Below are 27,943 nucleotides of genomic sequence, written 5' to 3'. Positions count from 1 at the left end.
ACCTCCAGTACTATGAATCATGATGAGTGGCGTAGCACGTTGAATCGTACCTGTATGTCACAGTACGTCCCCCCCCCCCGTGCCACTGCGAATGTAAATGGAGTGACATAGAGTGTGTGTGTCTGTATATAGAAATGTATTTATTCGGTTCCTATTTAATGCTCCTGCTTTTATAATGTTGTTATAATTCTTATATCATCTTGAGTTGTGGATCTCGTTTTCCATTCAATATTACTACAAAGGCCTGCGAAATGAACACCTACTCGTTCTTCGAGGAAATCTTATCGAAAATGGCAAAAGCAAGGTCTATGCATGTTACTCGGGTGATTTCTGGTTATTAAGGCATATGAAAGACATCTTTGAGCGTATAGAGACATCACAGGCTGCATAATACGGTCTCTATACCACCTAGACAGCGGACCGCGACAGTCGACGACAAAGCTAAGACACAAGCTGCTTCACCCCTTAAAAAAAGGCAGGTATAGCCATGTGTAGTACAACATAGCACAGAATCTTGTAGGTCATTGTGAAACGGAGTGGTGAGAATTTAAGATATTAGCTAAGCCAGAAACAGCTGGGTGGCTCCCACCTCTACTGTGACCCAGCATGGCGAGACTTCACGCAATCTGTCCTAATTTTTTCGCAATAAAGACGCCTGGTGTTGCAATATAAGCAATGTTTACTTCCCATCTTGACAATGCGTTTCTTGTCGCCTCAACGCACCGTAGCATGAGGAGGCATGGGCGGAATAACCTGTCACTCAGACAGCTTGACGTAGCCGCAGCCCCTTTATGGTGGTCGTAGCAGTGGTACAGTAAGTGTATATCAGCGCAATTCAGGAATACCTACTGCCACCTTCTGCAATGAACATACAACCCAATTTTAACGAAAAAAAAAACAGTTCATGGTAGATACTCATGAAAAAAAGCACGAAATATAACAATATACAAATTCATGAAATTTTGCTTGGTGTATTGCCCCGCCACGGTGGTCTAGTGGCTAAGGTACTCGGCTGCTGACCCGCAGGTTGCGGGTTCGAATCCCGACTGCGGCGACTGCATTTCCGATGGAGGCGGAAATGTTGTAGGCACGTGTGCTGAGATTTGCGTGCACATTAAAGAACCCCAGGTGGTCGAAATTTCTGGAGCCCTCCACTACGGCGTCTCTCACAACCATGTGGTGGTTTTGGGACGTTAAACCCCACATATCAATCAAATCAATTGATTGGCATAGAGCATCAACAAAACGCAAGACCTATCAAGGCAAAACACAAAAAAAAATTTGTGTTCCTAGGGGCACCTGTACTTTTACCAAGATGACAGCACCTATCTTTAAAAGCGATGTTATTCCACTAAATCACTACTTTTCTCCCTGAAAAGGCGAAGATCTAAGGCAGGCCACTGAGATATGAATGTTATCATTTCACCCTCGTTCTTGAGCCGATTGCAAAGCTTTCTTTTATTCGGACATGAGCATTAGGTAGTGAGGGAGACGGTTCGACGGAGAATCCTGCACACGCCTAACCGCACGCATACGCCCCTGTTCAAAATAGCAGCCAAACTCCCGTCCAGTGCAGCCCGTTTACCTTCGCTAATCACGGTTTCTCTCCTCTACATTTCGTTCTTATTTCTCATCTCTCCTCCTAATCACGCTGTGTCATTTTAGGGGCTTATTTGCGCACCCACGGACGTCATTCACATCGGGGACCGATTACTTCAGCTGGCCGTGAGCTCCAGAGCGCGGCGGCGGATGTGTCACGTATGAGCGAAGGTCGCGGCGGAACCCGTCGAAGCGACCCTTGTCCGCACTCAACCGGAGTGAACCGCCCGAGTGATGTCTACCCGCCAAGACTCGACAAACAGCGACCCGTTGCGGTGCGAAACGAAATCGGCCTGGCAGGGCCAAGGAGATGTATGTCGATTATGGATGCTTACGCCGACGTCATATCCGTAACAGCTGTTCGGAAAGAACTCGTGCGTCCCTTCTCTTCCTGGGTCACCGTGCTACGAAACAGCTGACTCACTATGGTGCGATTGCAAGTGTACGCACATCCTGCCGCTTGCTTGAATAAATAATGTTACGTACTGAAGCAATTGCGGAAGCTGAAGGACAAAAGGTGGAAATGAAGTGATTCATTCGGCGAGGCTCGTTCTTACAGGCGCTTGCTCTTGGACGACGAAACACTGCGCCTTTACGAATGAATTGATGCCACGTTCTTCTCATAAATATCAAATGAAATGTTTGTTATTTCCACGAATGGTCCAGTTTTATTTGGCAAAAAAGAAGATAAAGGTGGACACTGCAGATGCACACATGTATTAAAGCGAATCTAAGCGAATTTCACAAAGTGTATTTGTTAGTGCACAAAATTGAATAGTGCCTTTGGATGAGAAAAACGCAGATTATCCAATAAAATATTTAATGTACTGATTCACCGCTCGACTGTCAAGACATGCTGTCAAAGTAAGCGCTTACATTCTAATTGGCAGCAATGTGTCAGACAGCTACGCGTTGATTTAACTTTGCATTGGCCAGCGATAACTCGTATCTTTGGAAGCCATAAAGACACTGCAGACTGAAGGAAAGAAGTATATGGGGATGTTAAATCAGTTACTTGTAATGCAAGTCTGAAGAAAGAAAAGTGGAGGAAGACATAGCTCGCCATGGGTAAGGACCGAACTTGCGACTTTCGAATAGTGCGTCCAACTGGGGCACTGCGCCTATTCTCTCACGAACGTTATTAGGTACATGTCTAAATTAAACGTGTGAGAGTCTGTCAGTGCCACCTGTAATCATCATGCGTGTGGAACACTTTTCGGACCTGTTTTGGCATCATGAAGCATGGTAGCTTATTACGAGCTCGCAGCTTATCACTAATCCCTCACACTATTAATCCCTCGAGGCAACAAGTCTGCCAGAACGATCCCCTCGCTATGAATGACGGAAAGAAGTGTACACTTAAGTGCTTGTTTTTACAGCGAAAGCTGTTACGAGATCACAACAAAAGTCGCCTGCGGTGGCATCCGCCGCCGCTAGCTACCGCCGGTGTCCGTAACAACTATCGCATGAAATAAGATAAAAACTAGGTGAATAAGAACACCAAGGACACAGCGGGATTGAAACCCGGGTCCCCTGCGTGCCAGCCTAGTATTCTACCATGCAGCCATGCTGGTGCTTGTAACTCCGTTCCAAAGTTATCTTAGGCACGCTTGATGTCGAGAAACAAGTCGCGTTAGTATGAGGGATAGAGTGCTTTAGAAAAGCAAAGAAACAATCAGGTGTTGGACAAACAGACAGAGATAGGAGAGCACTCGCATATTAACGTATACCTCAGTTATTAAAACCCCATCAGTCTGGTGTGTTTCTCCTGCAGATTCTGCTTTGAATTTGACCGTAAGAAAGTCAACAGCATGAAAATGTAGCTGTGACAGTTTGAGTACATTTAATTTAACAGATTTGCAAATAAACTGCCTGTTTTTGTTTGTTTCAGTGATGCCGGCGGGGATCCCCCACAAAGCAGCATTTTCTCCTTTTCCATGATTTTGGTGTCGCTCTGCTGTAAGTTCATTGTGCAATTTTTAGTATGAGTGGGGCTCTATAATATGTAATATGCTGGCTGGACATTATGCGAGCCTTTCGCAGATACACACATCCCGAAGTAAGCACTTTAATGTGGGACTGACGCCGCGGTGGAAGAGATCAAAGGAGAGGCATCACAGCAAACCCCTTTTCTAGCATCGGCTAACACACAAAAGCTTACTCAGGTGAAGATAGCGTAGTGAATGCTAAAACATATAGAATAGCCCTAGAAGACATAAGGTGGTATTCAAAAAGAGTAGGACAATCGCAGTGAAGACACAGCCCGGTATACATAGTTGATCTAACTTTATCTGTCGCTTTTGAGCGCCACACCTTTGCCAAACTAGCTCAACAACACGTAGTCGTAAGATAGTGCTGCTGATTTAAGGAATACTGCATAGTGTATCTTACTATACACGTCTAGTTCAGCTGGCGCGTCTATGATGCAAGCACGATCACGAAAACAAGGCACGGCACACGTTTCCATGCGCATATAATATATGACACTTGATAGGCACGCTATGTATCGAGTTAGCCTCAGTTGTACAAGGATTGGCCGACAGTAAGTGTGTATATTAGTCATTGCTGAAGTTTTTCAGTGGTGTGAGTGAGGCGAAGGGAGAAAATTTTGTGCAGTTATCATAGTGGTGACCGTCTTTGAAGTCATTAAGGGCGCCTGCGATAATATGCTGCATTATGCGATCCCCGACCCATTGGAAAATTTGAATGTGGTGGACGACTGTTTGCCTGCATCATAAATGAGCTCAGTGGCCGTACCATCTACATGACTACAAGCGACAGAGACACACTGATCGATATAATAATAACCGTAGCATTCCCCACGCGGGAGTTTTCAGCTTTATTCTCAGCTTTATTCTGTTCAACATTACGATAATTTGGACTAGCAGGAGAACTTCCCAGCACGGTGAAGGTCAGCGCATGTGCAGATGGCATAGGCATGTTGGCATCTGGAGCTACTCGTGCACAGTTGCGTTCTCGACTTCACCGGGCAGTGACAATCAAAGCCAAATATCTAGGGCGATTAGGTAACACTCTTCAATTCACAAATATGCAGTGCTTGCATTGATGCACAATCATATTACTAAATACCTCATAACTGTTATTGGAGTAGCCATACCTGTTCTAACGCACGATTTCCTTGGGGTAATCGTAGACATGGGTCTGTAGTGGGGAGACACATCGCAGCACTAATCTAACCTGAAAAGTTTTGTTCTCGATCTTCGGACAAGGCGAGAGAAGGAAGGGGCCCGTCATAATCGCCACTTCTTCAATTAATAATGCTGCGTTTGTAGAACACATACGGTACAGATACAGGTGCTCTCAAGCATGAAACGCACTTTTGTGAACACGGTAGACAGCTTACAAGCTCAATGATTGCTAGCATGCTTCGGTCTACCAGGCTGCACTTCAACAAACGGAACCATCGCGGTAGCTCGGGTTTGACCATCAGAGTGTACATGAGCTGCGAACCTCTACCAGTGCATGTTCGTTTGGTGGCCCAACACAGGTGGCACCTGCTACTAGAACTCCCCGTCTCGCAATCAAGCTGTAGTTTCTCATGAGTTATATCATAGCTTAAGACCATTTCAACATGACGCTTTTCTCTCCCCGAGTGTTCTTGGAACACCCCCGTGAGTCTTACTCAAACCACCGGTTAGCCTTATGATTCCTCGGATTGTGAAAAACGAAAAAGTGCCTACTTTCAACAGCTGGCCTCAAACAACTGACCCTACTTTACATTACTACTGCATTACCGCGTGTCAAGGTAATACGCATGGTGTACACCGATGATTATTTAACGTTATTTACCTCTGCTGCAGCCTTGTCAACCCACAAATGGTTATACATCGATCGTTCAAGGTATACGACGAGACCCTATCAACTGTCGCTGAGCCTGTTTCTATCAAGGAGGCAATATGATTCCTTTCCGGAGAGCAACCTCGTGAATTTACAATATTCCGCACTGCCAAATCTGCCATGTAAATCAAGAACTGGGTCTTGAGACAAGGTACTTATTCTATTTTAGCCGTAGAAATAGCAGAATTTGTTCTCATTGATTCAGAAAATTGCCTCGTCGTCGTAGTCGTGTAGATTCCTGCGCACTGCGGTGTTATGAGAAATGAAGATGCAGACGCTGAATCAAAAAGACTATTAACCAGTGGTCCCGCGTTACGAATTGTGTTTTCACGGCCAGACACAAACGCCTCCTCGGCGTGCCATACAAAGCTTCACACTTGAGCACTGGACCAAACCAAAGCGACTGCACAGGCTATCGCACAAATGGGACCCTGAAATGCCGTTCGACGTGCCTCGTTTATTAAAATGACATATCGTAAGCATGATTCACCGGATTCGTCTTTGTGCCACCTTCGCCATATGTTAGGTCCATAGCGGCTGCAGTGACACCAGACCTAATTGTGATCACTGTCAAATGCCAGAAACACTACAGCACGTATATTGCCCCTGCCCAGCATACAAACAAGAACGACAGCAATATTTTCTCTACTGAAGGATTGCGTGATAGGCCACTGACTGGTGAGGTTGTTGTTGGACCTTGGCCTGACGCCAACAGTGCAACTGTGGTTGTAAGGGTGGTCACAGCTTTGCTACAAGTCACTAGACTAGATGCGTGGCTGTAGCATTGTGACAGCTTGATGGTACTGTAGATACTCCCTTCCCTAACTTACCATGGTCCTTCATTGCTCTTTCACTTCCCATTTCCCCTCCCCCGGTGTAGAGTAGCATGCTAGAGCATGCTATTGCTCAGGCCGACCTCTCTGCCGTTCTGTAAGTACACCTTTTAGGGGCGAAGCTCCTTATGGCGTGGGCTGAGGGTCCCTTTATAATCGTATGTAGCCGCCTCTCGTTAGCTCTTGAACTGGCCGTAGAGGTCAGAACTTGTACGTATGACGAAATGCATATACGCTGAAAATGCAAATGGCGCGATACTAGAGGACGTTACTTCTAGTACGATAAATAATAAAAATCACAGCATATCCATGGAGTTAATGATGAGTGGGGTGAAGCGCCCGTCAGTCCATTCGCACTTCCGTCCATCCGTTCATCCTTGCTTCCGTCTATACGTGCGTCCATCCATCTGTCCATCCGTGCTTCCGTGCATGCGTCCATCGGTCCGTCCGTCCTCTCGTGTGTCCATCTGTTGGTCCATCTTTGCGTCCATTCGTCCGTCCTTACATCCGTTCCTGCGTTCGTTCCTGCGTTCGTTTCTGCGTTCGTCCATGCGTTCGTCCACGCGTTCGTCCGTCTATCTCTGCGTCCGTCAAATTGTGCATTTGTCCATGCGTCCGTCCGTCCGTTCTTCCCTGCGATCGTCCGTCCATGCGTCCGTCCCTGCCTTCATTCATGCGTCCGTCTGTGCATACATGTGTGCGTCTGTCCGTGCATACGCCTGAGCGTCCGTCCGTACATTCGTCCAAGCATCCGTCCGTGCGTTCTTGCATCCATCCTTTCGTCTGTCCGTCCGTCTGGCCGTCCGTCTGCTTCGCCCCACTCGTCATCATTCACCTCGTGGATATGTTGTGATTTTTCTCTCTCTCTCTCTCTTATAAATGCACTCATAGTATGCATTTTGGCCAAGGCATGGGCTTGACTCTGTTCACCGGAAGCAGAAAGTGGTATCCTCCCCTGTGAGTAAGCGGCGCGAGCGTGCTTACAAAAGCCCCGTCCAAAGAAATAAAAAGAACAGAAATTCGCTTCTCTGCCATACTTTTGTGACATCCTTAAGAATTTCAGTTGTGCGAGTGGGCAAATGGCTACAAGTTACAGCATAGTTTCTAAATGATCGAATTTGGAAGACAACCGCGTCTTGAAACATCTGCAGTGGACGGAAGCATTCATGTGGCGCGTTAGAAATTTCTTTTCATGGACCTGATTGCCCCTACTTCTTACTTCTAAACTGAAAAGGCCCATTTTCCGCAGTGAAGACTGGACCAATTGGGGCGTCAAAGCAGAAAATTCGTTGATGCAGAGCAATAACGACAATCCTGTTCATGAAAAAGTGTTTTGCGTGCATCTAGCGAATAGAGCGCCTGTGCATAACTTATTAGATGTTTCAAGACATGCACAATCAAATAGGCAGATATGAAAAATCTGCATATTTGTATTGTTTTCGGCCAAAATACTTGGAAGGGAAAGAGCTAAAAATACAAAAGTACAGTGGCGCTTATATGGTGGTACCTTATTATTGATTTCTCATATGCGGACTCGCTGACCTAACCTCAGGGTCATGAACCTCATGCCCCTGTTCGTCATCTAGCGTCATGCCCCTGTTCAACGTAACAAGCGCTTACGAATGCAGCAAACTCAAGGGCACGCACGGAGAAGTTGGGAAAAAAGTTTGAGAGCTATCGCATAAAAACAGAAAGGTGAAGCCGTTGTGAGATGCCGATTGTATTGCAATCAATACAGGTCGCGTGGCTTGCATTTTAAAATTGGTAGAAAAAAGCAGAGCACTAAACTTTGTTGTTGAAACATGTCCTACAACTGCCAAATACAAATCCTAATGTCGACGTCTCCTGCTGGAAGCATTTCTTTCGAGAATATATGGTTTCAAATCACTGACCAGTGAAAAAAGCATTTCACTAAACAGGGGTAGTTAACGAGCAATAAAGGCCATTGGGAAATTGTTAAAGCATAGAGGTAATTGACAATAAGTAACCAATTAAATGTCATTGATGAGGTAAGAGTCTGCATAGAGCCATGGTGTGCTATAGCCATACTATGTTTTCTCGTTTATGCCCTGTAAGAGCGCCTTACTGAGTGCCTTCTTTCCTATCCTATAGTCCTGGTCGGTTGCTGCGTATGCTACATGATCATGGTGGTGATGAACTCTACCGAAGACTTTTACGTCAAATGGCTGAGCCGCCTGATACCGCTGGCCGGTGCTGGTTGTTCAGCGGGCATGGTCCTCTTGGCCGTCAACCCCGTTGGTCATTTGCGGAGAGATGGCACCTGGGTGAGTGATCCTTTCGCGCACCTCCATCGGCTTTGCTGGTCTGAAGCGGTTGGAAAGCTCCAGGAATTGTTTTGTTATGAACCGTTAAATACGACTTTTCTTTTACAGCGAAGTTGTGCGGGTTAGCGTTCCGTGTACTTCTCCAACACGTAAAAACAAAGTTTTATGTGTCACACAAGCTGCACAAATTCCACCATTCAGCACTAATTCACTAAAATGTATAAGGAAATAAGAGGGCAGCATACACCAATTCAGACTGTGTACAAAGCGCTAGCAGCATACGGCAAGCCACACAAAACGACGTGTGTCGCATATCAGAGGATGCGGCAAAAAGACCCACGTGCCACGCAGCTCAAATCACAGGAAAAAATGGAGAACTTTGCCGGCTACCGCTTTAGCTCCATCTCTGTGGCCACTGTCGTTTTTTGACTGCGAAGGCATTTCTTGATCGGGCTATGTCAGGCGTCCGGCAGCGTCCGCGCGCCGGGAGGTGTTATCTTTCCGTTTTCACTCTTTCTTCCATAGAAACAGCTGCGGGCGCGCGCGCTTATTCTCGCCCCTGGCAACCGGATCTGGTGGCGCTAGTGGTGTAGCGGAAAGTGATTGGATGTGAGGAGCGCGCTCTGGCTTGTGAAGGCGCTCGCATCGCGGGAGCTCGGCGGAGCTCCCGCGTGTGTGGGGGCAGTGTAGGAGAGGGCAGGTGCAGCGCTTTGCCGCTCCTTTTCTCTCCGTTCACTCTACTCTCTGCGCCGCACTCTTCTGTCCACTCGCTCGTACGTATATATATATAGAGTGAAGCGCGCGGCTCACTCTCGACCGTTCGCTGGCTAATGAATGAGTAAATAAGTAGTTAGGGGTAATTATTTTCCGCCAATAAAGTTACTACGTCGTGTACTCTCGGCGCAGCATTTTCTGACGATTCCCTTCGGGGAGGTGGAGACAATTTTTTTTTGTTTCTCTTTCCTTAAGGTTCTATTGAGATGATAAATATTCCCGGACAACAGCGCTACTATAATACCCCCTCACTACTTATTAGAGTCTAAGCACTCTTTTTGAACGACAGCTTGTATGAAGATTCATGAGGTAAAGTGCTGCTCTTTGGCATTTGTTTAGAGTAATACACGTTCTGACTGATTGTGTCCTCTTTTTCGCACAGCTATATCCCATCTTTGTGCCACACATGGTCGGAGCCGTGGGCATGTTCGCCAGTGGCATCAGCCTCATGTGGATACTCGCCTGGTGCTACTATCTGCTCGATTATGGCGCCTGGAAGACCTCCTTCTACACTCGGTGCCTCATTGCCATTGTCGGCATCATTTCGGGAATTCTGAGTAAGATCAACGCTCACATTCTAACACGAAAGTGTATTACGTCGGGGTCCACCAAGACTTCACTGAATGAATGAATGAATGAATGAACAACTTTATTTATCCCTTGTTAAAGGGAAGGGGGCAACAGGAAAGGGTGTGGTGGGGATGAACTACTTGAAGTAGTCCTCCTCTACCCTCTCAGCCCACTCCAGGATGGCCTCCTGGATAGCGGGCCTCGAGCTGCGCAAGGCAGCCTCCCACTGCTCCTCACTAGAAATTAGGCGTTTCAGGAATGGGGGAAGAGGGTGCTTAGGGCAGCGCCACATGATGTGGTTCAAGTCTGCTGTGGAGGAGGCACAAAATTTACATGAGGGGGAAGGATAACAGGATGGATGAATGCGGTGTAGGAGGTAAGGCGAAAGAAAGGTGCGAGTCTGCAGCTGTCGCCACAGAATTTCGCACCTGCGTGAAGATTTGCGCGTGAGTGGCGGGAAGGTTAATCGCTCTAAACGGTAGTGTGTGCAAATATCGTGGAATGAAATAAGGCGATCCCGCGCTGTAAATGGCGCCTCATTCGTAGCGAATTGCGACACATCGGATGCGTGTGCCCGGACTGTGAATCCTCGGGCACTCGCATGAGCCGCCTCGTTTCCGGCAAGGCCCGCATGCGCGGGAGTCCAGATTAGTGCTACAAGTCGATCAAGGGGATGATGCAAAAGTAGGGAAAGGGCTGGCTTAGAAACCCTGCCCGCTCCGAAATTATATATAGCTGTTTTGGAGTCACTGATTATAACGGATGAACTAGGTATTGTCAGGGCCAGGGCTATGGCCGCCTCTTCCGCTTCCTCCGAAGAAGAAGCAAGAACGGAGGCGGCCGCAGCGACCTGGCCGTGAGAGTTGATTACCGATATTGCATAATGATGCCTGTTTCCGTAATCGGCGGCGTCAACATAGAGCACATCATTGGAGGAGGAGAATTGTTTTTTGAGGGCCCTCGCGCGCTGCATCCTGCGCTGTTTCTGGTGCTCAGGGTGCATGTTTTTTGGAAGTGGTGGAATGTATAGGTTCTCGTGTATGTGGTGTGGAATGGTGTACTTGACCTTAGTGATGGATGCCGGAGTGACAGAAAGGGTTTGTAGAATGTGTCGGCCTGTCACGGTGTTAGAAAGTCTGTTATACTGAGATGCAATATGGGCTTCTCCTAGTTCAGCAAGGGTGTTGAAGGTGCCAGTACGCATAAGCCTTTCAGTGGAGGTCCGTATAGGCACCCCTAAAGCGAACTTATACGCTTTGCGTAAAAGGATGTCTATCTGGTCGGATTCTGATTTAAGAAAGTGTAGGTAAGGCGTTGTAAAAGTTATTTTACTGATAACGAAGGCTTGGACCAAGCGGAGGAGTTCGGCCTCCTTTAGTCCGCCATGTTTATTACTGACCCGACCCAAAAGTCGCAAGGTATGATCAACGGTGGTGTGAAGTGTCTTTAGTGTGTATGTGTTGAGCCGATTGCTTTGAATGTGTAAACCGAGCACGCGGATCCTATCCACTCGAGTAACTGGTACGTCATCTAGAATTACCTGTATATTGGATATGTGTTTTTCGCCCCCTCTGTGAGATGGTAGGAGAAGTAGCTGAGATTTCTGTGGGGAACATGAAAGATTCATAGACCCTGTAAGTGCCACAACCGTATTTGCCGCAGCTTGCAGGGTGTCTTGAATCTCTCCATCGGAGCCGCCAGTCATCCAAAGAGTGATGTCGTCGGCGTAGAGTGAAAACTTGAGGTCAGGGATAGATCTCAATGCTTGCGCCAACGGCATCATAGAGAGACTTCACTGAAATCATTTCGGTCACAGATGTGACATTGGTAAAAGGACACTAATGAAAGCCGACTCAACGAGCTTTCGTAGCCAGAGGCCGGCAGAGGCTGGCTTCCCGGCTTCAACTTAGATTTGGTTTCCAGAAAACTTCAGAGAGTGAGAGCCACACCAGTGGGAAGCAGAACACCTTCACGGCTCAGACTGTTGGAGAGTTAATATTTTGCTCCCTCTCTCCGGAAATGATGGCGTTTTTTGATGAGTGCACATCGGGTACCAGTGATTATGATCTCATGATGATTGACTTGGTCTTCCGGACCGAGATGTGTTGTTATGTTAGCACAGGTACATCTGCATCAAACGGTGTTATAGCCACCAAACGTCAACGAACACATGTGCAAGCCCTCATTTACAAATGTACAATGAACGTTGAACTACATTTATAAAGACATATCTCACTTTCCTGTTAAATCGACTCCTAACAAGGAGGGATCAACCGTGTTGTGCGTGCGTGCGTATGTCTGTGCGTGCGTATGTCTGTGCGTGCGTGTGTGTCTGTGTGTGCACGTGCGCGTGAGTGTGCTTGCGTGTGTGTGTGTGTGTTACAGAGGAACATTAAAATGCTTGACGCGATCAGCCAGGATTGGAACGAGTGAAACATCACTCTGGAGCAAATATTTATATAAGGCTACTTGAAGCCACACCACCGAGCCGTCATGCCGTTGTCAAAGTTCGCAGGAAAGTTTACACCAAGTGCTTGGGTCTGAAATGTCGTCCCGTACACGTAGTGAAAGTTTTGCTCAAGTGTGGCGTTCGTTCAGTAACTCTTGATCACTTTAAGTCTCCATCTCACCTCTCATCTGATTGGAGTAGTACTGAACTTATCACGCATGCGATCGAACTCTGTTGAGGAGTGCTTGCAAAAAAACGCGTGGCTATCTCATGTTTCTGTGTATAGCTCAATATTTATGAACGATTTCCAAGTACTCCAGCTTCGGCAGCATGTTCCTTCTATACTCCTAATATGAGAGAGGAATGGCACGCCTGTGTTTTTTTTTTTTGTCTGCCAAATTGTTGTTTCTCGGCTCTTTTTAGTGAAATATGGCAAAAAGAAATGTTGCAAGTTTCACATAACCTACTTCATTCACGACCGAGAGGATCATACCATATGAAGGCTTGGTGAAAGACCAGCAAGCTATGTTCGATGTATGGTAAGACATGCTATGCTGTGAAAATATTTTTGACGTACCACAGCGCGATGTGCTGTAAGTGGTTTCCTGATCCTTTTTTCCGGAATGCAATAATACACCATCATCTGAGAGTGCACGTGCTAAAACAACAATATGGTTCTGAGAGCTCTATCTCTTTCCTTTCTGTTATTTTCTCTTTCTTCGCCCTAAGTGTAGGGTAGCCAACCGAGCCAAGCTTGGTTAACCTTCCTGTCTTTCCTTTCTACTTCTATCTCGCTCTGTCTCGCTCTGTCTGAGGCATGTGCAAGTGAAAATCTCGGAAATTTTCGACCTTCTGGTATTTTTTAGGCGGTCTTGCGTCGCACAGTACAAGTAAGTGCCTCTAGCATATTGCCTTCATCGAACTACGACCGCAGTGGCCTGAAAGGAACAAAGACCTCCGGGTCAGCAGCCGAGCATGCTTCAAGAAAAGCAGATGACAAGGAGAACAACTGTTCTAACCAGCAAAAATTGATAGGTCCAGCTTCCGGTTGGAACTGCTTCCTGTTTGATTACGTCACATTGCCGACAAGGCAACCGGAACATGGTTGGATAATCGATAATAGCGTAGACAAGAGATTCCTACTTTAGCAGTTTCATATCTCTCCGAGAATTCTGCAGTGTGTGACAAAGATACCTCGTTTGCTTTGACAGCTCTTTCTGACCCGCGTCGTGGGCCATTGCGAGTGTCACGGCAGCTTCCGTAATTCGCAAGGTGCGTCTCTGTCTGTCGCGACCTCCATTACGTTAACACGCCTGTAATTACACTTCTATCTCTGCTTCTTGCCTCGAAGCTTACGCAATTGCGTGTGCGTTTGTTAGCTCGCTCCTTAACCTTGAGAAAACAATAGAAAATCAAGCTCTCGCTTCCCACTGCTAAGCAACCACTGGTTATGACAGATTATGCAAACGGAACCGAACACACGGGCGAAGCGTGTGCTTAGCCAAGGACTCCCTTCCGCGTTCGGCGCGTTTCGCACACTGCGAGCTTCGCGTGGATCCCATTGTGGTTACCCGTTAGCGACAATGAGGATTGACACCCGCATCTGCCGCATCCATCTGAGTGCTCGCAAGGTCACCGCGAGACGTGAGCTCGCCCTTGACTGTCGCGCTTTTGACGAACTGCACCTGCCACGTGCTCCGTCGCGAGTACACGGATTTGTGACTCCCTGGCCCATTCTCGTTCTACTAAAAAAAGAAAAACTGGCTTCGTGTTACCATAAAAGCTACATCTGTCGAGAATTCTCTTCGAAAGGCGCGCGTAATGCGCAGCATCCTGTAAGTGTTGGCTGCCATGTGCGGGAGAAAGAAAGAATCACTCCAGTGTCACCATGGTCACGTAGGCCATACGTCCAGGAGTTATGCTCGGGCGTTATGCTTGGCAGTTATGCAAAGCAGTACTCATGCCGCAAGGCCACCGCGTCGTATGGTACGAAGGCGTGGTGTCACTGGGAAAAGAACATATTTAAAGCAGGGCAACCACCAGAAGGTCAAAGTGAGCACGTGGCAGTATGGCAACGAGAGAGGTTTGCTTACATGCGCTGCAATCGGGATACGTTACTCGCGAACAGACGAAGATATATCGTATCTACCCGTTCTCTTGCTCACTCCTTTTCGAGCCTGTAACTGTGCCTGATGTTTGGTTTTTGTTTTCTTGTAGAACCCCACAGATCGTCATCTGAATCCACTGTATTGTGCAGATTCAATGCTTGCTTAGGAATATATGAGAATCTGATCTTCAGTGGAACGGTTTAGCAAACGGCCGAATATTGCCAGCAGTGTGCAAGGTCTTTTGTGGCATACCGAAGTACAATGAGTGGTCAGTCAGCAGGACGGAGGAGACGTCTAAACCAAAGGGCGTATACATTGATGCCTGACAGCAAAATAGAGGTTCTTAGTCTGTCCAGTTCACCACTATACGCAAAATACTTAGCGTGTACCGAGATACCGGGCGTGAGCTGCGCATGCGCGCGCCTGCAGAACATTGCCGCACCGCTGAAAACGATTGCCGTCCACCTCGAATCTATTGAGTGGCCTTCGCACGCTCTCTAGCTCGCTAGCTTCGAATAGATGCTTTTATTTGTTTGAGATTCATCGCCTTAACCTTCGACATCAAAGTATTTGTGTCGATTCGACAATTTTTTCGAGAGATTTACACAAATATTCAATGCTGCAGGCTTGGTCATTTATGCTCCAGGAATATCAGATGTCATAAAATACGTATTTGTTAGTTGTCTCCTTTCTTCCATAGATAGCGCCACTTGACGTATTGGCAGCTACGTGGCACGTTATCCGGTAATACGCCCGCCCTTTGCGTTACCAAAATACCGAACAGGCTGAAAACTTCTAATGACGCCAAGGGCGTCAACGCAGTGTCTGCTAATCGCAGCCGCGGCAATGTTGTCCAGCATCGTCAGACAGTATCCCGCTTATGGCGTACTCACTTGATTACTTGACGTGTCTTGAAAAACTTGCGTGCCAAGATAATAGACATAAAATAGTGATAGATAATAGACATAAATAGTGTCCCATCGCTGATGGTTTTTATCGGTGCGTAATGAAAGGTCAAGACCCTCTTTAATGTTAAAGCAAAGTATGTTTGAGACTCATACAGTAGATATGCTCACTGGGTTTCACGTTTTAGTTCTTTCAGACAGCTAGTTTCTCTGTGGAGGATTTATCTTTCTTTTGTTCACAAATGGTCATATTAGCAAGTCGGCCTTTGATAATGAATAATGCGCGAGCTTCCAGAGAGAAAAAAAACGACCTCGAATTCTGCTTGACATTCGCATTAAAAAGGGGAACACGATGGTGTAATGGAGTGTAGTTTCCATTTCTCTATTTGTCATCGGGTAGCCCCCTTCTAGCATATCCGTAGGGAGCCTAACCGTGCCGCGATGAATGAAAGGTCTGTGCGCGTAACAGTGCGTGGATATATAAATTTAATATGGTCAAGAGTAATAGAGAGCTGTGGTCGTTGGTAAGCATTCATTCTAAAAATTGGCCGTGTGTCCCCACGATTCGCTGCAAAGGACGTCGAAAGATGATAGTCTGCTGTCCGGAGAGAGATAAAGATACAAGGAAAGGCAGGGAGGTTAACCAGACGCACATCCGGTTTGCTACCCTGCACTGGGGAGGGGATAAAGGGGAGAAAAGAGGCTGCAGAAAGATGAGAAGGTACACACAATCACGAGCAGACTCGGGGAGCACACGCAGTATACAGGCAGTCGCTCAGGTTTGTTGACTTAAGGTAAAGTAGCAGTGCTTTAGTTGCTTTCTGCGCAACTGAGGCAGATGCCCAAGGTCCTAGTATCTTCTGCACACAAAATGGTCCGGGGTCAAGTCGATTCCGAACCATCCGTAGCTGGCATCGCTGTGTGTCGTAGCAAGCGCTGCTGCACAGGGCGTGTTCGATGGTCTCTTCATCTCCGCAGTAGTCACATGTAGGAGTGTCTGCCATACCAATGCGAAAGGAGTACGCCTTTGTGAGTGCAACACCCAACCAAAGGCGGCATGACAGTGTCGCATCGGAGCGGGAAAGGTGTGATGGTAGCTTTAGCTTGAGCGAAGGATCCAGTTCATAAAATTGACACCTTTGGAAGCTGCTGTCAGGAAGCGCTGCATCAGATATGAAGCCTGGTAGTGATATGTTAGAACGCAGACCCACCGGTAGGTGGTAGCACCGGGTAGTTTTAGTTAAAGCCCTTTTTTTTATCGGATTAAGCGTAGGAAACCTTCGCACTGTCAACGCAGTGCAATAAACACCATGGTGTTCAGAATTTCGCATCTATACATTTTTTTAAATAAGACACACTGCCTAACATTTACGTATTATATCACTCGGTCGTGACGTTCACGAAAGGAGCACACTGTAGTTTGTTGATAAAACTGTTTATTCGACAGAAATTGTGACTGGTCAACAAAAAGGCAGATCCCAGCGATACACACTGACACTGAGAGCGGCGAACTGAGCGTCGTCCGTCGATCAACTGACAAGCGCTGGTGAAGCGCGTCGGCACTTATACATGTGTCATCGACGATTCCAGCGTTGTCGCTGACGGCCACGTAAATTCCAGAATAACCTGTAATGTTCGCGTTTTTCGCGTAATCTCAACTAAATGAACTACTACAGTCCTGAAGCTTCTCGAACTCTGCAAGTTCGGTTTGCGTTGAACAATAATTAGAATGTAACGGGGCGATAACAAAACTTGAGGAAGATATGTGGAAATATTGGCTTTTTGAGCGACAAAGAAGAGAGAGGTGCGATGCAGAAAGGTAGTGAGATTAACCAGAAAACAGATATCTGGTTAGATACCCCGCACTATAGGGAAGGGACAGGGAGAGACATAAAAGTAGGCACGGCAGGGTTGAGAGAAGGGGAGTTGGAAGTTGAAACTCGAACACAAACACACAGGGGTGTTATAATCATTCAACGAGGCAGGCGACTTGCAGAAACTTCAATAGCACGTTCGTCGCTTTCCGGCCTGAAGCTCCATCTTTTAGGGGCGAAACTCCTTATAACGGCACCCGTTCGTCCCCCATAGCATGTAACGAGTATAACTTCTTGACCTCCAAGGTGGTGCCGATGAAAGACTTCTTCTGTGCGTTGTCGAACAATGAAAGATAGTGCTCAATGTAGATGTCAATGGCTGCTAATGAGGAATGAGAGACAGGAGCATTCTGCTTTTAGTTAACGCGCAGGCTGCAATCACCATTAGCAGCCATTGGCATGTACATTGAGCACTATCTGACAAGAAAGGGCTGCTACGTTATACTCGCTGGTTGTAACCTTCTTAGCTTTAGAAAGGTTTAGCGAGCGTTGAGCCGCAGTGCCATGAATACAATGAACTTGTATATAGCCTGAATGAACTCGAGGTGGTTAAAAAAATTGCCCGCAGCTTCCCTCGGGGGAACACTGAGGAGGATGCGGACCATATAATTGGTTAACGGGGTGTTAAATTGCGACTTACTTGGGTCGATGGCTAAATTGGTTAACGTGGTTGTAGGAGGGGGTGTTAAATGAGTGAACACGTACACACGTATGCGAAAGGGCGGCGCTGGTCGAAGGGACGTCGATCATTGTGTTTGTGGATTCGTTGGAATTCATTTCACCGCGACCTTGGACGTCGACGCGCCGTACAAACCAACCGACGAGCGGCAACTGAGCGAGCGAGCGCCGACCTTGAGTATATATACAGCACGACGGCGCATGCACTGTCAGCTGTTGAATGTTCTCGAAGCGCGACGCCACATGCGCGTCCACTGGAGAATCAGGAGAATTGTAGATGTCGAACGCGGTGTGTAGAGGAGGAAGGGTGCACAGATGGTGGAGGAGTGAAGCGCGCGCGGTGTGTAGAGGAGGAAGGGATGCACAGATGGTGGAAGAGTGGGCGACGGCGCATGCGCGCGCGTCAGCTGTCGAATGTTCGAGAAGCGGTGCGGACGGCGCGGACGGCGCACTACAAGGCGCGAGTATAAGATGCTCCGCATCTAAAATGGGAAGTAGATACGAAGCGCAAGCCGTAAGAAAGTAAAAGCCGAATTCTTCGCCTCTCATTTCCCATTAGCAGCCATTGGCATGTACATTGAGCACTATCTGACTGAAAAAGTTTGCTACGTCATACTCGCTGGGCAAAAGCTCCTTGGTTTTGGAAAGGTTTAGCGAGCGTTCGGCCGCAGTGCCATGAATACAGTGAACTAGTTTATACCATGAACTCGAGGTGGTTAAAGGTGGGAAGTGGACCCGAAGCGCAAGCCGTAAGAAAGTGTGCGTGTGCCAACTCTCGTTTAGTCCTTGGAATGTCCTCTGAATGACGGTGCTTCTATATGGGGAATATATGATGAAAAGATGCGAGATGGTGGTACTTGGAGTGTTGAATAGATGGACGAACGGACACATAGACAGATGCATGGATGGACGCATGAACGGACACAGGGGTGGCTGTATGGACGAACGCAGGGACGGATGCACGAACAGACGCACGCACGGACGGGCTGATGGACGCATGGACGGTTACACTGATGGACGCATGGATGGACGGAAGCAAGAACGAATGGACGGACGAATTCTTCGCCCCACTCTCCATCATTCACTCCGTGGATATGCTGCCATTTTTTTCCCTCCTAAGATTTATTTCTCAGAAAGCGGCTCGTCGTCGGGTCGCGCAAACACAGCTGCGAGGGACTGGCTCTGAGCTCTGTATAACGCGATAGCGTTAAAGAGCCCATTCCGCAGAAATTCCGGGGACGGCGTTAGTGTCAGCGTAGGCGTCGTTGGTTGTTAGCGAAAACTCATCATCATGGCGTGACCGAGAAATCAAGGTAGATTCAAACAAAGTAAATAAAAAATTCCGGGTCTGAGTATCGATCTCGGGTCTTTGCGTGGCAAGCGGGTGTTAGAATACACAGCCACATCTTTGCTTGTGGATAGTGTGAATATCTTCCTCTGCTTCAAAATGCAGTGAAAGTAAATTTCATAATTTAAAAATAAACGTGTCCTGAACATGCTTCACAATACAACATGAAATATTGCCATAATACTGCGTGGTACAAGCCCAAATATCCATTGGGCGTCAGAACGTGAGATTATCATATGAGGAGTTCTTGGATGGCCCCAAAGAAATAAAGTCAAGGACACTGCGCATGCGCAAAACCCAAACCGCGTTTAGGTTTTTGATTGGGGACCCTATTTCTTGAATATAGCGAGAGCCCCAAAAACCTGCCCCAATAGTTTTGGGTCAGACTAACGTGACGGCACCCACTGAACTGACGGCTCTCGGGCAAGACTAGAGTGACATAGAATAGGGGGAGTGTCCAAAGTGTCGCAGATCCTATTCGAAAACTCATCGCTATTCCTTGACCCAAACTGCCCATGCGCAAAGTGCTTTGGGGTCCCCATTCGAAAAATTCCTAATGACTTCATAGTTAAAGCCAGTAACCCACTACTAAGACGTACACACGCTCTTGCAGCCTTAAGGCCACGTATTGGGTGCATAGCAAGTTCGAAATAATCATACAATAAGTGTTTGAAGTACCCACTAGGAACAGATAATCCCTATTGCATATTTTCAGGGCACAGACATAAAACATGTTCAATGATTTAATCAGTCCCGCATATTCACATGCAGGGCTGTCTGACCATCTGATGCAACATGCAAAAGCTTTCATGCAGGACACCCCAAGCCACATGCGGCAAAAAAGAGTAGTCTCAGATCGGGATATATATAGGCCAGATAGAATAGCAAGTTGTTGACCACGGATCCAGGCTGTGAAGATGGGAGTAGCTAAAACAGGGCGTGTTCCACATAGACTGCGCGTTTATGAGCGAGCTTATTAATCTTACCTAGTGCGTCGCTTCTCGATTTTGAAATGATTTTAGTGTCGCCATCTTTATGAGCATTCTTAGATTTGTCGGCGTGCTCGTTACCTATTGTGCTGCAGTGACCTGGTAATCGTGTAAATGTTACGCCGGGCCCTTCGTCCATTAGCGGATGGTAAAGTTGTCCTAATTAAAGCACCTATCTGTCTTGGGGACCCAGACGTAGAGACGTTTGAATACACTGCCAAGCTATTTTGATTGATATGTAGAGTTTAACATCCCAAAACCACCATAATAATTTGAGAGATGCATTAGTGGAGAGTTCCGGAAATTTCGGCCACCGGGGATTCTTTAATGAGCACCCAAGTGTAAGCACACGGGCGTACAGCATTTTTGCATTCATCTCGAAAATGCAGCCGCCGCAGGCAGAGATGGATTCGAATCAGTAAAATGGTCCATTGCGAACATTGATTAACAATGTTCACAAGTATAAACGCAGCCACGATATGAAGATGTTTGGGCTTTGAGCACTTCGCCAGGTGGATGAATTGTTGGACAGACAGACAGACAGACAGACAGACAGACAGACGGACGGACGGACGGACGGACGGACGGACGGAAGTTTTGCGTTAAAGTATCTTAAGATACACATTAAGCTAGAGTGTTGGTGGTATTGGTTCTTGAGAAGAGGAAAAAGGCAACTAATTTGCGTTTGCATGGTGCCGTGCCTTGCAGAGAGGGGAGGAGAAATAAAAAGAATAGAAGAAAACAGGTGAAGAAATAGAGAAGGCAAGCGACGGAAAAAGAAGGAGATAGGAAAGTTGGGAGCCGGTCGGAAAAGTCCAAGGACGGGGCACCACTCGACGAGAGCATCATGGTCCCAGAAGATCACGGAGGGCGAACCAGTCAGCAGGAGCTACGCTCTCGTCGGAGATCGCGGGGGCACAACCTGTCAGCTTGATATCCTCCGAGTAAAGCCGCACCTTGCCGAATGAACCAATACACAGTGTGTGCAAAACATGGTAACGTGACTTGTTTCTTGTGTCCGCGTCCGCACGGCCTGTCTTATTTATTATGGCTCCTCAGAACGCGCTTTATAACGTTGCGGGGGCTACAACGTGGAAACAGAAAAATAACAGCATATCAACGGCGTGAACGATGATGAGTGGGGCGAAGCGTCCATCAGTCCGTCCGTGCTTCTGTACGTTTGTTCTTGCTTCCGTACGTCCGTGCGCCTGTCTATGCGTCCGTCCCTGCGCTCGTACGTGCGTCCTTCCGTCCGTTGAAGCTTCCATTCGTGCGTTCATCCGTACGTATGTTCGTCCATGCGTCCATGCATCCGTCCGTCCATGCATCCGTCCATGCGTCCATCCGTCCGCCCGTGCGTTCATCCTTCCGTCTTTTCATGCATTTGTTTATGCATCTATCCATCCGTCCGTCCGCGCGTCCATCCGCACGTCCGTTGGTCTCGTTGCTTGTATGTCCGTCTGTGCGTCCGTTCGTATGTCCGTCTTGTGAACACTCCAAGTACTGCCATCTCACATATTTTCATCGTATATTCAACATATACAAGTAGCTCCATCCAGCGGATCTCCCAAGAACTAAACGAGAGGAGGCTACCTACCACTACGACAACGACCTACTGCTACTACTACTACATACATGGAGGACGCACGACCCGCGGTTTAAGGAGCTTTGCTCTTAAAAACATCTCTCTGCTGCGTTACGGGCCCATTGGACTCAGAAGCTGGCAATGGCAGCCTTCCATTTAGACTGCGTGTTGACAATTACCACAATAAACTTTACTAGAACGCACACTGCTACTGCTGTTTCGAAGTCCCGTTACGCAAAAACTTGACATTTGGCGAAGTAGTGATTGAAACAATAAGGCGATACGCGTACCTATGTAGCTGCCTACTTAGTGGACGCTGGGGTTGGTCCTGATGATTAATAATGCCTAAACGCTTTTGTGGTGAATTGGCCTGTTAACCACTCGCTCTTTGCGCAACACACATTATCAGGGCAACTCACAATGACTTACTAAAAACCTTATCGATTGGACTTTCTCGGACTCGCCAAACTATTTGCTCACCCGGACTCACTCGGTGTCACGGCTATATCTGGTTCTGAGTGAGTTCGTCGGACTGTTGTGACGCCTGAGGTGTTTGTGTTCTTGTGAAAATATATTGCGTTAGGATGACTCCGCCCACTGCATGACACCTATATCGTGCTTTTTTCCGAAACAGTTTAAAGCGCATGGTGTGAGAAACTTATATAAACCTGGGGGCAGCTGAATACCATGGGATGCTCCAGCCCATGCTTCCATTGCGTGCATACATCGCTATTCCACGCTCACAGCCAACGCCACCGACAAGAGTTAGCGACACGAGCTCTTTATCGCTATCACGTAATAGAGCGGTCAAAGCCCGCGAATGAACTAATAGAGGGAGGCAGAGTTTCGTGGAAACTTTAGGCTATTTTTTGATAAGACAGATGCTTGAGCTAGTTGGTGATTGGGAATCAACATGTCTGCTCAGCGCAAGAGTACGAGTAGTTACGACGTAACTATAGAAGAAGAGACAGGGACAGAAAGAGCGCTGACTTCAACTGATATTTTATTTGCGACAACGCCTGAAATATATACAAATGAAAGAACATCACCGCGCAAAATCTTTTTGCCGTTCTATTTGCATTTCAGCTGACACCCCGTCCACTATAGTTACGTACCCATCTCAACTCCGGCCTCATTGTAGAGAACATCTCCTATAAACGCCAGTGCTACGTAAATACCAGCTTATCGCACATTACGCATGCGAGTCTGCACTTGTTCCAGCCATGCGTGAACTTCGCGTGAAGGCATTCCTGCCCTTAAATTTACGAGAGGAAGCACATTCTCCTTGATGCCTAGAAAGAAGTGAGAAAACGGATTCCTCTGACCTAGCTCTGTCCCCCACCCGACAGTAGCTTTCCTTTCACTTGACCCTTTTAAAACCCGCAGATTCCTATGGAAATAGGCATCTGGAGGCGCTAGACATATATGCCTTACGCTGCGTTCTGGCGTCCGTGGGATAGAAAAGCTATGACCAGGGCCGGAACGCGTGTGACCCTGTTTGCAAACGCCTCTTCGAAGCATGCAGCGGCTCCCAGAGGTGACAGTGTGTCAGTTGCGTACATCACCGACGCCGAGGTCGCAGCCCTCGCTCGAGCACCGCGTGCTTCTTTGACAGAAAAGCTCTCGTCGCCACGCTGGCTGCATTGCCGCGCGCGGGATTTGCAAGTCGCTCTTGGTTCGCGCTGTGGCGGTTTTTTTGCAAGGAAGCGACGACGTCACGAAAGAGCCGTGAGGTGGGGATATCACCGACAACGTCACTCGTGGATGTTTGTCAGCAAAATTTTCGGTGTGAGAGATATTTGCTTTTGCGCTGGCGAGTAGGAGGTGCTTAACGGATTACCTTAAGTTATTGGAGGTTGCGGGAGGTTGACCCGTACACATTAATCCTAACAAACTACGATACCTAGAAACGACTGACTCAGTGTGGTGCTGAAGGCTGCGTTGTTTAACTGAATCGAATTTATTGTTTGCGTGCAGCTGCTCAAGGGCTCATAGCAAATTCATTTTCAGAGAAACAAGCATGCAGGACACCAGTAGAAATACAGACGGCAATGATTAGCATGCCAATGTGCTTTCTACAGTGAGATAACGTTTTCATCTGCGGACACAAACGTATTCTTCTAATATTGACTTTTTTTAGCATGCTGTGGAGGCGTGCTTTTGTAATACAGGATCTTAGGTGTTTCTGTGAAGAGCAAAATTTGCATGAAAGATTTTGTGACTACTTGTTAGCTAGCATGGCTGGTTCTTCGTCGTGTTGATATTATAACATCTTACACGCTATGAAAATATTCTACTTCAATATAAAAATAGCAGTGAAGAATTGAATTTAATTACCAGGTTACATTTATTTATGCTTTTATACTGGTAACTATTTCACTACTTATTTCACTATTCTCATTGATGTCTCAGCCTCGTAAGTGGATGTTAGCTTATGTCTTGTCTGCATTTCCAGCAATCGCGTATTGCCCGTTAGGCCAAGCGGATCGCCTGGGACCACTTCCAGATGGCCCTCGAAAGGTGAGCATTCCTACCATGTTTCTTTGTCAAACAACATTTGTGCTACAATTTTGAACCTCCACGAAGGCTCATCAATGTGTGACTTTTAGGTGTCGATTGAGCCTACATCGAGATGAAACCATGGGAATGATATTACTGGAACGTTTGCAGGGTACCTGCGTATAGTGAGGCGAAACCAAAATTCGTCCCTAGTTTGAACATAAGTACTGCTGGCCCGCACGTGACCAAGAAATTGGGCGAGCCGCATTGATCTCCACTGGTCCACTAAACTTCAAGAAGTCCTCCTTCGGCCAGTACTTCGGGCCACATAAATTGAAAATGTTCGACGGCACACCACTAAAAATGAAAGAGAGAACCCGCTGGTTGCAAACGTCAGTGGAGACCTGGTCACAAATAGCCAATAGTTAAAAAAGACTAACTAACCGTGGGGATCAACCCAGTCATAAACATCGGGGTCGTACGGTGCGGTTTCACTCGTTAACCATCCGTACGCAGTATTTGAGCGGTGCTCTTTAACAGGGTATTATGTCTTTGTCATTTATCTCTCAGGGGTGTATACTGTTTTATCCAGTTTTCTTTCCTTTGTATACGTACAAGTTGCATGTACAATAAAACTTCCCTCAAAACATCCAGAGATCTGCTCTCATAATTTGGCGTGCGCTATCCTCACGAGATGGAGCCAATTAAATGCACCTTCAGAATGGCGAGATATCTTCGTAATACCGATAGTACGTACACTCTCGCTAAAAGAGATTTCTACATGAAGAGGAGCATAGATGCGTCCTGAAACGTCAATTAATTTGTGTTCTGAAACGCGTCATTTCCATCACGTCTTTTTGTGCGTTTACAATGGTGCTCAGAGACATTTCTTGATCGCCAATATTAAACGTAGCTGAAAACAAAAGCTTTATTTGCTTAAGCAACTTAGAGTGTGCCCGTAATTAACTTTGTGACAATATTAGACTGTAACCTATAGGTCTAGTGGTAAAATCAGCACTCGGTTCAGCTATCTATGTGGCTATAGTCTCTTTTGATAAAAAAAAAACGGCTGACTATACAAATCAATACTGGCATAGAATCAAACTTCTAGACATTGACATTTTTTTTTCATTTCACAATACAACTGAGAGCATGAATAATCACATGCCGTATACCGTGTTAAGCATCAATAACAAATGTATTCCGCTCCTTGGACATTATTAGCATTCAGCGTGCCGTTGTAATCGGCTGCTGGTGTAAAATCCACGCGTAAATAGCAGCCACAATGCTATGTGTGTGCACTAGGACGGGATTTGTAAACCAGGGCTAAAATTACATAACTTAGGAGAGTAAACTGTCTAGTTCAAATGTACACATTGCTATGTTGAGCTGACACGCAGTTTGTTTTGCTTGAAGAAGGTTTTATAGAGTAAAATGATTTCATTTTTTTTTTGTAGTTGCTCTGACAATGGTGGGATGCTACTTCAACACACTTGAAACAATCTAATTGATGGTATTCTGTATTGTACGTGACGTGTAAAATTGTATGTCGCACTTCCCACCTAATCAAGAGCTAAGCAGTACACGCAGCTTTGTGTTTAGGCGTCATCTCCCTATGTAATATGAACTTTAAAAAAATCCGTAATTCGTCAAGTGAATTTTTTCACGCCGTGTAACGTCATCCTACGGTGAACCATGCGGGTGTGAGTATAGTTATTTTTTGTAGCCTGACAAAAGACAAAATTCAATGTTCGCGGATGGGAGTAGCGCGTCTGCACTGTACCTCCGCACTTTCGCAAGGCCTCCGGCATGTGCCGCTTCTTCTTTCAGCTCGCATCCCCTAATGGCTTTCACAGAAAACACTAGCGTATTCAGTCTCAGAGGCTCTGCTGTCGTTTCACAGTCTCTCTCGTGGTGGCGCGACCTTGCTCACACGGTCATATCTTACGACGCCCTTTTTAGACGAACACCCTTTTTTTTTTTACACTTCACCACCATGTCTTTTCAGCTAGTTCATGTGGGCAAGTGAATTTAAAAAAAACGAAAGGGCTGTCACAATAGACAGTGATGTGTTATGCGCGGTATTTAAGGGGTGACACGAACACGTATTCGTAGTGAACTGCTTATGCGTTGTTCGCTAGGAGTAGCCGGAATCATCTGATCCTAAAACGACGTTGCGAAAAAAATTGCGAGTGTGAATAATAAAACGCGTTCTCGATTTTTTGTATCCCCGAAAACAATGCTACAAAAGGGTCTAATAACGTACGTTACCCTTCTCCCGCCATTTATAAATTATACAAGTTGTTGGTCTACCAACACCCGGAGTAGCTAGCCCAAAAATGAACCGAGCTAAAATGTAGTTGAAATATCGAAGGAAACCACTTCATACTCACTAGAAAGATTCGCCACACGGTAGGTCATATTGTAAATGCATGAACAAAGAAACAACTAAAGCAATACAACACATTAACTCCAAAGAAAAAAATGGATCGATAACATCTGACGCAGCAGAATAATATACACAGAAGTTGCATTTAAACATAAAAACAACAAGAAAAAAGTTTTTTTCTTATTTGCCTGTGGTCGGTAAAACATAATTGAATGAATGTGAAGGGAGAACAGTCAAAATATTATACGTGATGTGTTTTGTGTGTCCTAGAGATTTTGTTTTAAAAAAAAAGGCAATCATAACGCTTTTTAAAACTCCGTACTTCCCTTGATGTTGCCGAAGTCTGATATCATAAATGTTTTCATTGCAGTATCCCGAAGGCATTCTAGTCAGCACAATTTCGGAATGGATGGTCGTCCTAACTTTCATGGCGTTCACCCTGTCCTTCGCTGCGGAGTTCCGAAAGTTCAAGCTGACGCTCAAACTGGAGTACATCTCTGAGCCCAGCTTGAGTCGCCCTCAGCTGAAGACGGGGGCTGAAAACCACGGGGAAACGTGCCTCAGGGAAGAGTCACCGGCATCGCCAAAGTGAACGACTGTCCGGCCATGCCTCTAGTCAGCTCTGTGGCCATTTGCGCCCAATGCGCATGACGTCGTGAACACGAAGGAATCGTTGACGAACGTGCCATTGTGGTATAACAGGGGTTAATATGATATAGATACATAAACGGACCGGAGCGAACCATTTGTTAAGTTATGGCTTTTAGGACATTTCAAGTGTCCAGTGTACCTGCTCTCTCTCTGTGAATCCGCACTGCGTTGAAGGTGTATTGAGCTGTTGATCTTGTTGCTGGTGTTTTGTAAGTTCTTTTGTTCTCAAAGTGTTGTTCATGTGTTGAACGCATCAGATCTTCAATGCAATTGGGATTATTGAATGCGTTTTAGAAACGCATTCTTACCCTGGATGTTCGACCCTATCCCTCGCGTGATTTGAACACAAAGAACTCGCATGCTTATCTTCGTACTCCTGCATTATCAACAAGCATTTCATAATTTGACTGTTGTGGAAGGGACTGCAAGGGTCTTCCGACCCGGCCTCTTTCATTGTGACGAAGCTCGACGACCCTGATATTGCTGATTAATCGAAATATGATCAATGAAACAGTGCTGATAGAAACTATCATGTTTGTCACAGGGTGT

General features: G+C 46.6%; 1 protein-coding gene across 2 annotated transcripts in view; it reads left to right on the top strand.

Annotated features, from left to right (window-relative positions):
* LOC119170660 (DNA damage-regulated autophagy modulator protein 1) overlaps positions 1 to 27,623 on the top strand; it is a 55,672-nt gene extending 28,049 nt beyond the window's left edge. Inside the window, exons 3-7 of one of the 2 annotated variants that reach the window (XM_037421886.2) lie at positions 3,491 to 3,558; positions 8,403 to 8,575; positions 9,732 to 9,906; positions 24,311 to 24,375; positions 27,114 to 27,623. In XM_037421886.2, coding sequence (XP_037277783.2) covers positions 3,491 to 3,558; positions 8,403 to 8,575; positions 9,732 to 9,906; positions 24,311 to 24,375; positions 27,114 to 27,335 — 703 coding nt within the window. In that variant the 3' untranslated portion in view covers positions 27,336 to 27,623. The remainder of the gene's footprint in view (positions 1 to 3,490; positions 3,559 to 8,402; positions 8,576 to 9,731; positions 9,907 to 24,310; positions 24,376 to 27,113) is intronic. The other variant, XM_037421887.2, reaches the window with a different exon arrangement.
* The last annotated feature ends 320 nt before the right edge of the window (positions 27,624 to 27,943 follow it).

The sequence above is a fragment of the Rhipicephalus microplus genome, chromosome 2 (assembly GCF_043290135.1).
Source record: "Rhipicephalus microplus isolate Deutch F79 chromosome 2, USDA_Rmic, whole genome shotgun sequence".
NCBI classification, from domain to species: Eukaryota; Metazoa; Arthropoda; class Arachnida; order Ixodida; family Ixodidae; genus Rhipicephalus; species Rhipicephalus microplus.
The sequence above is the reverse complement of the archived record's forward strand: the minus strand, read 5'-3'. Positions and strand labels throughout refer to the sequence as shown.